The 15,140-nt window shown below is 46.9% G+C and overlaps 2 protein-coding genes across 5 annotated transcripts in view; one reads left to right on the plus strand and one right to left on the minus strand.

Annotated features, from left to right (window-relative positions):
• Positions 1 to 44: 44 nt before the first annotated feature.
• LOC117237706 (protein kish-A) lies at positions 45 to 798 on the plus strand. Its single transcript, XM_033501980.1, has 3 exons — positions 45 to 198; positions 359 to 474; positions 544 to 798. Exons 1-3 carry the CDS (start codon positions 196 to 198, stop codon positions 647 to 649), a joined length of 225 nt encoding a protein of 74 aa, XP_033357871.1. The 5' UTR covers positions 45 to 195; the 3' UTR covers positions 650 to 798.
• Positions 791 to 15,140, minus strand: part of LOC117237704 (lachesin-like) — a 39,857-nt gene continuing 25,507 nt past the window's right edge. For 3 of the 4 annotated variants that reach the window (XM_033501976.1, XM_033501974.1, XM_033501975.1), the window contains exons 4-9: positions 6,966 to 7,212; positions 5,633 to 5,806; positions 4,154 to 4,291; positions 3,692 to 3,827; positions 3,375 to 3,532; positions 791 to 3,014 (exon numbers count right to left, since the gene is read on the minus strand). In XM_033501976.1, the coding sequence (XP_033357867.1) occupies positions 2,680 to 3,014; positions 3,375 to 3,532; positions 3,692 to 3,827; positions 4,154 to 4,291; positions 5,633 to 5,806; positions 6,966 to 7,212 (1,188 nt within the window). In that variant the 3' untranslated portion in view covers positions 791 to 2,679. The remainder of the gene's footprint in view (positions 3,015 to 3,374; positions 3,533 to 3,691; positions 3,828 to 4,153; positions 4,292 to 5,632; positions 5,807 to 6,965; positions 7,213 to 15,140) is intronic. The other variant, XM_033501977.1, reaches the window with a different exon arrangement.

Genomic DNA, 15,140 nt, shown 5'->3' on the forward strand with positions numbered 1-15,140 from the left:
AACAGCTACTAGTTCCTTCTTGAATCTTTTTCGTTTGTTGCGTATTCGCCTTTTATCATAGCAAATTTTTGTGTTGTAGTTCTGATCGTAGTTTTGGTCTGCATTTAGTCAGTAGTTAAAGTAAATGTCATTCGTATGGAAAGTGACTTTGTATAACAATTTTATATAACAATTTATCACCGTTCATAAATCGTAATGGTAAGATCGTGGATTCGTAAAATATAAAATGTATATATTGTGAATAGTCGAATACATGACTATAAACAACCGGTGACTTTTGTCATAACCTCTTTGATACTTATACAGTGTTCTCTAAATCGATTTTTTCTAAAGTTTATTTACGGGGTTGGACATGCAGTCTGCCCTATTTAATTTCCAGAGTTTGCTGACAGTTATTTTGCTATTGATATGTACCTGTACTTACGTTAGATCTATCGTACCCAGTTTATTGGACAGTCGATTAGGAAAAGTTGGGTATGTATATTTTGTCGACTTTAAAAAATATGATGTATATATGCATTGATACTAACGTGTAATAATTAGTTTTCAAGGTACTCTTTGGAAGTGTGCCAGGATTGGTGAGAGAAAAAGTCCATACGTGGCAGTGGGTTGCCTTTTTATGGCTTTCAATATCTTATTTTGGTCTTAATATTTACATAGGGATTACAAACTATCAAAAAATATTCCAATCAATTGCGTATAATTTTATACTAATTACAGATGTAATGGATTTTAATGTAAATAAGCTTAAGTTTAACCTAAAATGAAAGGAAATAATTAATATTTTGGCTACTTGCACGGTATGTTTTATTTGTCAACATGTTGGTTTCTCCAAAGCTATATAATTATCCAATTTGAGCACATTTTCTCACCATATTTTCATAATATACTTTTTTTTTTCTATAAACAACAACATTCTTTTATTATAGTTATTGTAGAGTCGTTATATTGAGCAGTGTTTTACGATATACAATATTTGTTAAATAGATATATTTAACACGTGTGTCGTTCTGTTTATTTCGCGGATATGCTACTATTTCAATGACAATAAACCACGCATCGTGACTAAAATTTGTACTCTGTAATAGAAGACATTTATGACAGTAATAGTACCAGAAGAAAGCTCCGACACTCTCGGTTTGAAAATTTTATGTGCTAAAGAACATCGAGCCTTTCTAGTCGCACCATTTCGTACACAGATTGTAATTACAGAGTAACATATGACTTGCGGTTTTGCGAGGAACATTAAAGAAATGATGCAAAGCACACACAACTTATTAGGAACGATTATTGTCGATTCCTTGAAAGAAAAATATTTCTTCGATATTATCGCAAACGATCGTTACGCTAAAGAGAGACTGCGTTGTTCGTTTATATACACGTTTGCATAAAAGGAAAGAAAAGAAAAGAAAACGAAGAGACGCTAAATAATGCAACGAATAATCGTTATCCGATAGATAACGTAGAACGTTCAGAAATGTATTCGATGATCGCGTCAGTTGATTCCTCGCAGTTAACCACATCGATTATATTTATAATTGTGGTCTTGTTTAATCGTTGGCATATGAGGTACGTTACTTGCCTACGGGTAATTAAAAAAATACGTAAAATAAGAAAAGTAAGGTCTAGTATCTTTCTAAAATATATAGTACGGTACTATACGCCCTACGGATATGAATCTTAGATATGACGTGTGTAACGTTCGTTAAGATGCCACTTACGATCTCAGTTCACTCTGTTATCGTACCGATAAATAAAGATATTATCTTATTACCCCTTACGTACAAATTAGTATGCTAATTATTTGTCTGTGTTCGAGTATAATCGAATAGTTGATTAAGGAGCGGTGATTCACGACAAACCGCGAGTCTCGCAGAACGTGGAGATACAATTAATCGTTGATAATAATTATTACGGCGTAAAGATATCATAAGGGATGTTCATTTTAATTGGATCGCCAATGCCATTGTTGAAATAATTTCGAAGTGTGGGTAATCGATCGAAAGTATCAATTTTTAGTCGCATTTTGTCGAACGATGATCTCGTGAATGACACTGGTGGCCCACTTGAGATAGACACCCTGCTTGTGTAAGGCTTTCGACGCTAACGTTATAAAAATTACATCGTTACTCCTAATAACTCCACAAATCGGAAATAATAATTCCAATGGGAAACCTTGTATTCCTTTTGCTTCGTTCGTTGTTAAAAAAATATTCGACAATGTTACATTTAGTTCAACTAAAGAACACACTTCGCTCACGACTTTACTCTTTTCCCCGCATTCCAAAACGGATAAAAGGGTCATAAAAAATACATTCGTAAGCATTTATCTTTTAAAATTCGCAACAGTATTCACCGCGGTGTTTGTCCGCGACAAGAGAGAGATCGATTTGTTCGCTGTATCGTCTATTTACTAGCAATTCGTGCTCGTTTCAAACGCAATAAGAACTTGCTTCCGTTCGATTAATACTTGGGAGTCACGATTTCTTCTCTCTATCGTTTGTTCAGAGATATCGTGGTCAGATCACGGTGTTCGTCTAGCCGCAAGATTTCCGATTCGTTCGTTCGTTTCCCTTGCGTGCCATCACGCGTGAACCGCGAGCGAACAACTTGCAGTAGCTTTTCGCTCGCTCAATCCGTTAACAGAGCTTTCGCCGCGTATACGTTCGTTGCGAACGTTTACCGTAGGGTCAGGAAGAACAGCAAGCAGACCGCGTAAATCCGCGTATCGCTGAGTTTCTTCGCGTTGGCACAATTTTTCACGTTCGGGGTGTCGTGATTCTTAAACAAGTTCTTGTCTTTGATGAAAGGCGCCCGTGGATCCACCGTCGTCGAGGTCGTCATGTGCTTGTTGTAAACGATTCTCGCGGTACTCTTCTGCATCGCCGGTGTGCTCATCTGATGAAAAATTCGATTTATCGTCGTGACCTGAGCGAACTTTGATTTCCCTCGATTGCTCGATTTGTTCGAGTTCGCCAAGGTAGTCCGGGTGGGTGGAGTTGCTCGTTCAATTTCTGAAAACAATTCCCTTGAGTCGAGCGAAAACAGGCGGAAGAATCCGACTTCGTTAATCTAAGAGAATACCGTGTAAGACCTAGCTTTGTATCAATTTTTTACGAGGAAAATCAGCCACCGGTTCAACTACCTCGTCGGCCAGCGTGAACGATCTTACGGTCGACAGAGACAAATCGTGGCCGACGAAATCGGTGTTGTCCGTGACTGGTATAGGCGAACGCAAGAACGCAAACACTGGCTGGGACGAGAAACATCGAGTGACGGATGTCAAAGAAAATGTTCACGTATATAACTGGAATGGAAGGCGAAATCTAGCGAGCGTGGAAAAATGACACGTTCGATAGCATATGTCGACTCACCGTACACCCTGAGGGTAGCCTCGGCTTTCCCCATGCTTGAGGACGCTGAACACGTGTACTCTCCTAAATCCGTTTTCTCTAAACGTCTTATCTTCAGCTCGCTCGTTGTCTTCCATTCTTCGTCCGGATGTCCCCTTTCGTCGATCTCGTATCTACCACTGTTGACACGTTGCTTAACTTTACCATCCGGCGTGCGCGTACAATCGATTTCATTTTGCGATCGTACGATATCTAGACGAGCTCCGAGGGATAACGCGACGCGCGTTAATGAAAAAGAAACACGAACGATCGGCAGCTCGACGTGTGTACATACATACCCGCTCATAATAACTTGCTCCTTTCTAGTCCACAAGTTAATCGTCTTTGGATATGCCTCGATCAAACAGATCAACGATACGTCCGTGTCCAAAGGCGAACTCAGTAATTGATTGGGAACCTTGGCGCTAGGTGGAACTGAAATTCGAACGGATGATAAAAGTCGATTAATACGTAACAAGTTTGCCAACCTATGCAAACGAATAAAGAAAGGAATTATCGAGTCGCGCAGAAATCTATAACCACGTTGGCTTTATCGAGTTTCGAATGCCGTAAACATCGCGCGGGCAGAAAGACGGTTAGCTCGGCGAAACGTGGTTGAATTTTCCGGCGACAAGAAATATCGTTTATGTCGTTGGTCGAATAAATCGAAAGAAGCAGAGTGTAACCGTTTACCGAAGCGCGGGCCAACGATACTCGCTAAAGTATAATCGATTAGCCGGAATTTGTAAGTATATACTCACAGTTTACCCTTAGATAGACTCTCTTGCTGACTGCCGGGGGCACTTCGTTTTTGGCTATACAAAGATAAGCTCCCATTTGCCTCCTGTCTACCCTGGTTAATTCCAGCTTCTCACCGGACTGGTTGTCCACTATAAAATCTCGCGTCGTATGAATATCTCGTTGAAAGGTCTCGTATACATATCGCTGGCCGCGTGCCAACGTTCGCACGCATACCAAATTACACGCGAAATACGTCGTTCGCGTTAAAACAACCAGACCATCGCCTACTACAACGCTAAATCTCGCGTTCGAAAATCGTTTACACGATTATTCGTTAACGAACAGCGGGACGAAAGATTTAAGGAATGACGAGGTATCGCGAAACGCGACCTATACCCCGTGCCGTATGATGTTCGTATCGAACGAAGGCGTGGTAACTTGAAACATAGTCGACAACTATTCGCCAACTACTGTCGCGAATTTCATGATCGATAGGGCCGAACCGCGAAAGTCGTATCGTAAAATTCCTGGGCAAATTACGGGAAAATGGCCGAGAAACTTTCTAATCGTTTATCGGTTACGACGTTATTATACGTACATCGTATTATCGTTTAATTACGCGTATACGTTTTCAACGCTTTCGAAATCAATGAACCGCGCCGGATTAGATTATTATCGAGCAAACGCGCTGTTTCGCTATTCCGATAAAGCGCGTCAGTCTCCTAACGAGATGCAGCTTGCGTGATCCACCTATCGTTCGGTCTACGAATATTTTCGTCGCAGGCGGCGTCGCGTCGATCGTACTCAAAATATCGCGTATCGATTTATCAACACCGCTCGAGAATTTGTTCCCATTAATATCTCTCGACCGATCAACGAATTTGCCGCGCGTCCGAGCGAAAAATGCGTCCGACGCGAACCATTTGGCATCCGGTGTATTCACCGCGACCGTCGACAGCGAGGGAGGCGTGAAACCGCCAAATTCTACGATACTCGGAGAATCGACGAGCACAGGCACGTATACGGAAATATATCGAAAGTCGTTCCAAACAGACTAATCTCCATTCGATGAGACGTGTTCCACCGTAATTGCTTTCGATCGGCATCACGTAGGTTTGCGAATTTACGATGTCTTCATGTTCCGCTAAGCGGATCGTGATGGCGAATCGAGTCGCGTAGACACCTTGGATAATTAGTCGTCGAAAGTGATGCAACTACGACGAATCTGCGATCGAAATTTTAATTACCGTCGTGCCGGTTTAACCGATCGTCTTTGTTACTTCGTCGTATTCTCGAATTTCTTCGAAGCTTGGAATTTTTTGGAAAGAACGGAAAGAAAGAGAATGGCCAATATTTAAAGAGCGATATTCGAGAAGCGCACGGCGGACGTTTCGGGCAGCGAAGAATTAATAAAACGAAGAAGAGAATCGAAGGTTATTTGTCATCGGGAACGACGGTGGCGAGGGTGCTCGAGTCGAGATAAAAATGTAATATCTTACCTGGTATCAGCGGATCGTGAAGACCCCTCATAAGTATGAAACCACTTTTCTCGCGTCGCCAGAGCACACGAGGTGTCGGTCTTCCGGATGCCTTGCACGAGAGGGTGGCGTTCTCACCCTCTAGAACGGAGACCTCGCCCTCCGATGTGCCGGTGCTAAGTATATCCGGCGGTACTGAAAGAACAAAATTGGATTCGCGTGGCTCTGTAGATCGGCAGCGATTGATAATTAGAAAGCCGTTAAACGAGACAGTTCGAGAACAAGATCGCGTCGATTGAAATTTCCAAGACGTTTCCATATGGGAGCATAAATCGAAGATTGAATCGAAGCGAAGCGAAGTCGAAGTTTTGAGGTGCATAGTCGTAACGACGGGGTTTGCGAGTCGCGTATTTGCAGAGACGCGCGTGGAAACGTGGAGGGTGGCACCGGTAGAAATTACGGACCGCCGTAAAGATCGAGCACGATGTAACGGGACGGTACTAAAGCCGGCATGGAAATTGGACCGACTCGTCTGTCGGCGGGTCTGACTGGGCAAAATCAGGTTAAAACGCTTCGCTCCCGAGGAAAATTAAATACCATCTATCCCTGGGTAACAGAGAAGGAACATTTTCGCAATGAAATCTCGTTTCTTTTGAAGGAGCACGGGGCCATTTCAATTACACGCGTTCAGCTTGGACAAATATTCTGTACGTCGAGCGGAGCGGAACGAGCGAGCGAGCGAACGGGCGAGCGGGCGGGCGGCAGGCAAGCTTCGGCTGGAGGAGATTCAGCGCGAGATAGGGCCGAGGTTTGGTCGAGGTAGGGCGAGAAAAAAGGAAACGGGACCTTTCCTGTGTTTGGCCACAAAGGAATTTCATTCCATTCGGGCCGATCGCTCTTTCGAGTTGAATGCCGAGGCAAACACGCACACTCTCCATGAATTCTCTTTCTCCCTCGGTGTCCACGTATACGCACGATACAACGTACCGCGAGCGTACGCGCTTACACGTAGTACCGTACACGCGTCTGCCAGACGCGGACGACGCTTGGTAATATACGCGCTCGCATGTATGGCGTACGGGGGAGGAAGTAGAGGGAAATAGTAATGGGAAGGGAGGGTTAGCGGGTGGAACGAATAGAAGGCGGGTGAGCAGCAACGTAACGTTACGGCCCGTGTTCTGTGTCGGGGTCCCATTGAAACGTATTCTAGCGGCGAGGCGCGCATATTTTCCACCCCTTCTCGAGGTAGGCTAATCGAAACCGGTGCGTGCGTACGTGACGTCTCTACGACCGACCGCAAACACCCAACTGTATCTAGCCGTAGGAATGCGGTATAACGCGCAATTAGGCATACCTAGGACATCCACGCATCCCAGCTGGCTCAACATGGGCTTCGTATTCAGTTGGCACATGTAGCAGCCTCGGTCAGCTTCCCGAAGCTGGCGAATATGAAGCCGCGAAGTGGCTTCCTCCTCGTCTCTCGATTGGCTTTGATTCTTCGACTTTGCGTTCTCCAGCGTGACGAGAAATCGGGGCGAGTGAGTCACCGTTCGTTGACCCATCGACAATATCGTTTTATCCTCCACACGAATCCATCCCACCTGAGACAGCGAACACACAATTTTTTATGAAAAGCGGATCCTCCCGCAACCCCATCCGTCTGCGGATGTGCCTTTAAATCAAAAGTCGAATGGAAAGCCCGTTTCGGAACGAGTCTATACATTCGCGAAACGTTGGACCGCGCGACCAAGATAATCCGCTATCCCTCTCTATCATCCTAATTGCTTCGATATTACCACCAACGGATCTGCACGTATATGTGCGTATAATATTCCGCATCCCGAATAAACGTACACTTGCACGACCCCCAACGTAAATGTAGTTAATTATATCGACGTTTCTATTCAAATACGTAGAACGTTGCGCGGAAGGGGTAGGCAGGGATGGTTAAATAAGAGACGACAAAGCGGACAAACAGACTGGTGGGCATCCAACGACGTAAACAATTGCCGAGCCGATTCAAAAATCGTTTATCCGACGGCACACGCGCCACTGAATCGCTGACAGACGCAGGAGTCGTTCTCCTTTTGACGGGTTCGCGTTCTTTTTGTTCTTTTTTTTTTTTTTTTTTTTTAAGGAAAAACGTGAATCTCCGTCGAGATTACCGCGTCAGGATAACGAAGGAGATTAACATCTGGCGGCAAGGATCGGAAAGCAGCGACGTGGGAACGCGACAGAGTCAGGCAGCGATCAGCCGCGGAATAGAGGACAGCTCGAGTCAATATTATATCGCGCGTAGCAGCCTGCTGTCTTGCCGTGTGTTTATGTGCACCGACGTATATCCACGACCGATACGTGTTCGCACGTATGGCCGGTAGCGGTAATTGCTTTTAGGCGAGCTCGACCCGGTGTGCCATTGGCACCGCGGGAATCAACCTGACGAAAGGTTCAATTTAACGTCGTATCGCGCACCCCTTTGCCCCGCGGCCCACTCCCGCATCTCCTACGCGTTATCTATAACGCTGCACTTGGTAATTAATCCGAAGTGACTGTCGTGCACATCCCGTATGTCTACCTATGCGCCCGTATGCGTCGGGTTACACGATGTCATGCGACACCGACCATTCGTACGCGCGCGATCCGACCGTGTACCTTGCTCGAGGAACCGACTAACCCGACTAGCTCGTTCAATCTACGAATCAGCTAATGCGTTTACCTTGGAAGGCGTGCGCGCCAATTTCGCGGAATTCCACTTGCGTTCTTCGCCTTCCTCCGCCTCTGGCCTTATACACCACGTCTGGATGTACGATCGCGACACGATATCTTCGATGGTCGATATCCTCTCGTTCGGGTAACAAGATCGGTTCCTCGAAATTATTCAGCTCGAAGGAAAGCAGGAGGATACATGGGAAAACGAACGGGAGATCGAGAGGAGTCGCACGAGCCGGACCATCGTCGCTGCTTTCAGCGGCAATTGCGAGTCTAATTAGGATAGCTCGGCACGGCGTTCCTCGATACACGTTTTTCGTGCAATGTAACCGGTAGAATCGAACGTGGTCTTTGTCGGAGGTAATCTGCGAACGAAGGTAACCTATCGTCGTGCTTTCGACCGTTTCGGACGAGAAAAGAATAGACGGGGAAGAACGGGGCAAAAGTTTGAATTCCTTCCTTCTGCGAGGACAATCGATAATGTCTTAAGTACTTTGTCACTGGGGAACAACAGTTTGCGCCGCGCAGAACGAGAACGGAAACTATTACGTCGCCGGCAGAATCGTTATCTCCACGACAAAGATAACGATTCGTTCGATTCGCTAATTCAGGATAACGTTCGACCATCCCACGAGGAAACGCGACTTCTTATCCGACGAAAAGTTGCTCGATCTTCGTACGCGATCCACCACCAGCCACGATCATCCCTTTGTTTCGCGCGTAATACGCCGCGCGCGATCATCGAAGATCGTCTTCTCTGTGTTCAAATTGCATCCGCGGAGACGTACGGGCCTGCTGGTAGGCCGTACGCGTTTCTCCCTTTGCCCTTTGCGTTTTGCCCTGTCGGCAAACAAACCGCGAGATTTCTTTGGAAAATTGCGGAACTGGTTCGACGGAGCTGACACACATTATCCTTGGAGTTACGAAATTCCCCGGTGGGTACGGCCGGGACTCTCGTACCCCTCCGGTGTAATATTTCCAGAGACCCTGGGCCACGAATCTACGTTAGCGCTAAGAGATTGCTCCCCATACCCTCTTCCTAGGCCAACCTCCGTCCCTTTTCCTCTTCCGTTCCATTGTAATCATGGAAACAATCATTCTTCGCTCTCCTTCCCTCCGATGCTTCTTCGTTCTAACCTCGACGATCTCGTTCCGTCTACGTCTCTCTCTCTCTCTCTCTCTCTCTCTCTGTATATATATATATATACACTGTGTGTATATATATATATGTATATATATATATAGATATATATAGATATATACTATTCTCCGTCCGTCTCCCAAAACTCGGTCCGTTCTCCCGCCCTCTACCGCTCTGCCTATCTATATCCGTTCATCTTTCTCGTTCTCTTTTCGGCTCCATCGCGAATTTCGGGCTAAAACCCCTGTCTTCGTTGCTCCAGCAAGGTGGCGTGCGGTTCCGCCGACAACTCTGGTGGTAGTAGCGATGCTGGTGGTGTGGCGAGCTACCCTTTCGCTCGCCTCCGCAGCAATCACCGATTTGTCTGAATAAGCCCCGGGCAAGTATATGCTCGTGCTTACCCCGGGGAAACACCACTCCGGCCAACTCACACCCATCGTCTCTCTCACCGCCGTCGCCCCCACCCGACTGCATTCCCTCAACAGCAACCCCCTGTACTCTCTGCCTCTCTTCATTCTGCTTCCTACACCCTCGATCGGTCTGGCAGCGACTCCATACCCGAAAATACTCCGGTTCATCGATGCTTGATGGGAACCGGGCTGCGGAGGAAGAGGCTTCGGCAAACCGGCGGCTAGAGGAAGGGAAAGGGAGAAACGGAGTTGCCAAAGTCGTCGTGCCGTCGACGAGACTTCGGTGTTAATCAGAAATGGAACGTCATGGATGGCAAGTAAGGTGTAAGTGAATCCACACGAAACGATCGGATAAACGGGAGACGGCCGATCGCTGTACCGGTTCGACGATCCATCGAGTCGCGTCGAGTCGTATCGCTCCGCGCATTCGCGTTTCGCGCGACTAAGATGTACGGCGAGTTGCGGGGCAAATCGGCCGTGAAAACCTACGACGAAATCGATCTAAAGTAGATATATTTTATCTGGCCGTTCGAGAAATACGCGGCGCAGAAAGCGAGAAGGAAATCGCGTTCGCGCGGTTCGTTGATCCACGAGCAACCGATACGCGTCGAGATCTCGCGACGATCTAATTGCGAGTCATCGAAAACGTGACGCGGCGGTGGAACGTAATTAAATGAAAAAGAAAAAAGAGGGGGGGGCGGAGAGAAAACGAGCACCGAGGAGGAATCTACTTTGGCCCGGAATTATCCGGAGATAGATCCAACGATATAAAAGGACAGACCTATGGAAGTGAAAGTTCCGTATCCGTGAATGAAACGGAACCGAGTCGATCGTTCTCGCGGTTCTTTCATAACGTGAAAGACCGATTCGTACAAAACGACGACGAGTCAACCGACGCGACGGCAATTAAACTTGCAGCATCTTTCCAGCGAGATCCTCGACCAGCCCACCAAGCTTCACCGAATCGCACGATTCTTCTCGCGGCTTTTCCTATGGTAATTTATTTTATTCGAGCGGCAAACGTTCCGTCGCTCGTTCCGCCGGAAGATCGATCGTCATCGGAATCGTCATTTCGCGTTCCATCGCGGAAATTGAATCAACGTTGAAACGAGTGCGCGTTGAACGATCGGTCGTGGCGTGGCGCGTTAAACGTGTACGCGTATTAGTCGTTGCGTCGAAACCAGCCGTCGCTTTCTGCATTTTAAATGCTAATTTATTTTTCGCCCGTCATTGTCAGTTTACGTTGCTTGAAACTCGAATCATTACACGGCTCGTACGATGCGTCAATCGAACGTGAGGAACATGCGCGATAACCGTTTCGACAGAATCGCCAGCTGAATTGAAAATCTTTCCGCGCCAAACGTCTACAGACGATAACTTTATTTTTTATTGACGCCGAGGATCTCCACGCGATCGGTCACTTTTCGATTCTCGTTGCGCCACGACCAATTCTATTTCCCCCGGGAACCTCCACCGGCCTGTCGTATTTTTTCCCTTTTTTACGAGCTTTTTATGCGCAAACGTTATAGACGACGAGAGGATTTTGTCGCCTATAAATAAGGGAATAAGAACGATTCCGATTACAATCACGTCGACGAAATGCCTCGACCTTCGATCTTCCTCGTCTTTTTTCTTTTCTTTTTTTTCTTTTTTCCTTTCTTTGTTTTCATCTTCGCTCGTAGACGTCACAGTCGTTTCCTTCGCTTTCCCCTTTTCTGGCCGTGTTGCTCGCACGCGAAAAATCCGCCAAACAGGAAATATCCAGCGAGTCCCGATCCGAACGTGCCCAATTTATAGGACGAACTTGGACGAACTGCCGAATATATATAGGCAGCAGCCACAATCGGCTTACCATCTTATCATTTCCTTGTGCCTCGGACGATTCTCATTTATACAGGTACTATATCTCGCGTTAGAAGCTGCATAATATTTGTTGGTCGACAAAAGACGGTCGTAGAAAGATGTTTCGCTCTCCTTTATGAATTCACGACGCGAGAAACTCTATCCAAATATGTCCGATGAAGTTTCAAAAGCCATAAATCTTCTACTTTCGTCAGACGTCTTTCCCACTGGCAGAGTAGAAGAGAATCGCTTTGAAGTCGCGCACACGCGTCTCAAATTCGTCGGTGGCGATGGTGGTGGTGGTGTAAACGACTGCGTTCGACGATCGGTATCCTCGCGCGACGTTGCCTCGGTCTTCAGAGGGAACATCCCCTTCCATTTTTTTCCTTGATCCAGCTTTCAGAAAGCCGGAATAAAGAGGGAAAGAAAGGTTTGGCTGGTTGCGTCTCGCCGATTCGCCTCGTTTTACTTGGTCGAAACAGTGTCGCGTAAAACTAAAAGCTTTCGGACTCGTCTCGAGGCTCCTTCCTCTTCCAGACAGAGCGGGACTTTAGAAAAATCGACGGCAACTAGCGCGACAGGGATAAGAAAACACGGCGGAGGAACTCTGCACGAAGTAAATAGAAGAACAACTTGCCGACCAGCTGGCGAACCAACCTTTATCGATTTCATTCGTTACGTTCTCCTTTTATTTCGCCGCGTGTTACGGAATACAAATTAGAAATAAACGTTTTCCCCGCGGCGAATTTCGATTCACCCCCTCCACCCCTGTTATTCTGCTCGCGACGAAACCAGTCGTCCATTTCGTTTAACGAATTGATCGGTCGACTTTTCTTTTTTCTTCCGGACCTGTTTGGTTTTCGACTCGAAGCCGCAAGAAAATTCTCTCGCGAATCCTGGAAAGCGTGGCCCACGGCAAATCCGCGTTATATATTCATGAACGGTTAACTGGGGTTTAGCAGGAGGAAGCTGCAGCATGAAAGAAATAGAAAGAGGGAACGTTCTTGGGAAAATAGGGGCGCCTTAAATTCGCGCGTGTTAGCACAACAATGGATCAAAGGAATTCCGCGGGAAACGCGTTACAAGGGAAGGCGTGCAACGGCGCGCCGCGTGTGAAGTTTTGATCAGAGGCGACGCGTTGCTCGGGCAAACTTGCCAGCATTCCTGCGAATTGGATTTCTTCGAGGTAACTGCGACTACGTGCGGGCTTTTGTGTCGCCCCGGCAAAGTCGCGATGCATGCGACTCTTTGCGAGAAGATTGTTCTCCGATCCCGCAAGTTTGTTTATTTGCCTGCCGACGTACGGCGATATTTCGCGAGTTAACGCGCGCGTGAAAACTCAGCGACACAATGTGCCCGTGTATTTGCATGAGAAGAATACGTTTCCGGGAGAAGTCGGTCGACCGTTGCCTCTAAAAATGAAAATATGTGAAAATTTTCTTTCGCATATAGCGTTCGCCAGCCTTTTAACAATCTACAGCGACCTTGTTCCGTCATCTTCTTTTTCCCTCTGAACGAACAATGCTTTTCATCTCATCGACGCGCTTGTTTATCCGTCGTGTTTTCAATAACGCGTCGCCGTCGACACCGTGTTTCACAAATTAGAATTTTCGCGTTCAACGAAACAATGAAGAGAAATTCCTTTAATTATTTTATTTCGCGTCACCGACGAAGCGACGCCGCCGCACAGGCAAAAGGAAACGCTCGTGATGGGCGCGTGGTGGACGACAGCCAAAGTAAATGTTGGTAAAAATCGTGCGCGGAGCAGAGTCGTTTGCGAAACGAATTCATTTACGCGGTTCATCGGAGTACGTCGGGATCCGTGGTTTCCGGCTCGATCGCCACCGTCTAAACTTATTTAGCGAATCGTTGCTTCTAATTTCGAAATATGGTCGCCGACCATCGAAAAATTAACCATAACGCGGTGTGAAACAGGTGGAGGTAAATAAGTCGCGTATACGATAGAGTCGATATTACTTGGCGGGTGGATCTGGTTGCAAAGCACCGATCGGGCTGGGTTAAAGGCCAAATGGTACAGGGTCGTTTCGTCGAAAGGTAACGCGACTACGGTTCCAGGACGGTAGTTTCGCAGAATGGATTCGCGTGAATACAAACCTGCGGTTGTCGAGTATTATTCGGTAGTTGGTGTACTGGTGCGTTGGTGTCCGCGACGTTGTGCGAACGTACCACGTAGGTGGAACGAACGCGTTAAAAGCGTACCCTCTGAAAATAATGTAAAATAACAGGAACGCGACGCGACACGACGCGATGCGGCTCATACCACGCGCGGGCAAAAACGGATTTTAACGCGTGTTCGATCGTACGTTGAGAGTTTGCTGGGAAAATCTCCACGCTAAGAGCGAAACGGCCAGCAGCGCGCAAAACATCGTCGTTACTCGACTTTAGTTTCTAATTACTGGGTCGTTCGAGCGACGTTTGTCACAGAGAGCGGAGAAGTAAAAAGGATTCGATGGCGAAACGGAGCTCGATGTTCCGGCTGATGCAAACATTCGTGCGCGCGTCACTGCCAGAAATTCGATTATGTAACATCGAATACCGATGAACGTGTATCGAATACGTCGAAAACAAATCGGGTTAGAAAAGTTATCGGACGTTCCGTGCAATGATATTTCGAGGTTGGTCGCGGGGCGCCGTTCGTCGACGTTTTTCATCTCGTTGATATAAACTGACTAAAACTTCGTGGTCGATTAATAGCTTGCTTTCGGGCCGCGGGATGAAACGCCGTCTTATTTTGCGTTCGTTGGCGAAACAGCCCCGGGCAACCAGCAGAATCGTCGCCGTGCCGCAAATTCCCCGTTTAAACGTTTGCGATGAAAGTGTACGATCCACGTTGTATTCGTGGCAATTTCCCTCCTTCGGCGATTCGCCGCGAAATTCGCCCATTCCCGTTGACAAATCGGCTTGAAATTTTCACGACGCTTTCCGTACCAACCGTTGAATATTAATTTCATCGCGGTACCGTTGTTTTAACTGTTTTCCGTAGTTTTTATCGGTAGAGTTGCTTTAGGTGCCGACACCGGCACCAGTCTCGTCGGCGAATAAACTTTCGAAAATTTCTCCGATATTTTGCGTTGTTGCTGTGCAAAAAGCGTAAAGCGACGGCAGCCGCCCACATCGAAGCACCGAAAACTTTTCACGAGCGCCCTTCTTTCCGGCTAATCCCGTTTTTCTCTAACCGACAATCGGAATATTCCTTACCGTAAGATAAAGGAACAGCCGGTATTAATATAAACGCGGCCGAGTACAGATGGGTAGAAGGGGTACGAGGCTACGGTGAGAAACGAGAACCGGTCGAAACGAACCACTCGCCGCTTCGAGGTTTAACGGTATTTCAAATTTTGCGTCGATTAAAGTTTAATCTGTCACAGGAAGCGTCGATGGCCGCGCATAGTTACCGGCCACATTG

This window comes from Bombus vosnesenskii, unplaced genomic scaffold (genome assembly GCF_011952255.1).
Source record: "Bombus vosnesenskii isolate JDL3184/JDL3185 unplaced genomic scaffold, Bvos_JDL3184-5_v1.1 scf7180000013397, whole genome shotgun sequence".
Classification (NCBI taxonomy): domain Eukaryota; kingdom Metazoa; phylum Arthropoda; class Insecta; order Hymenoptera; family Apidae; genus Bombus; species Bombus vosnesenskii.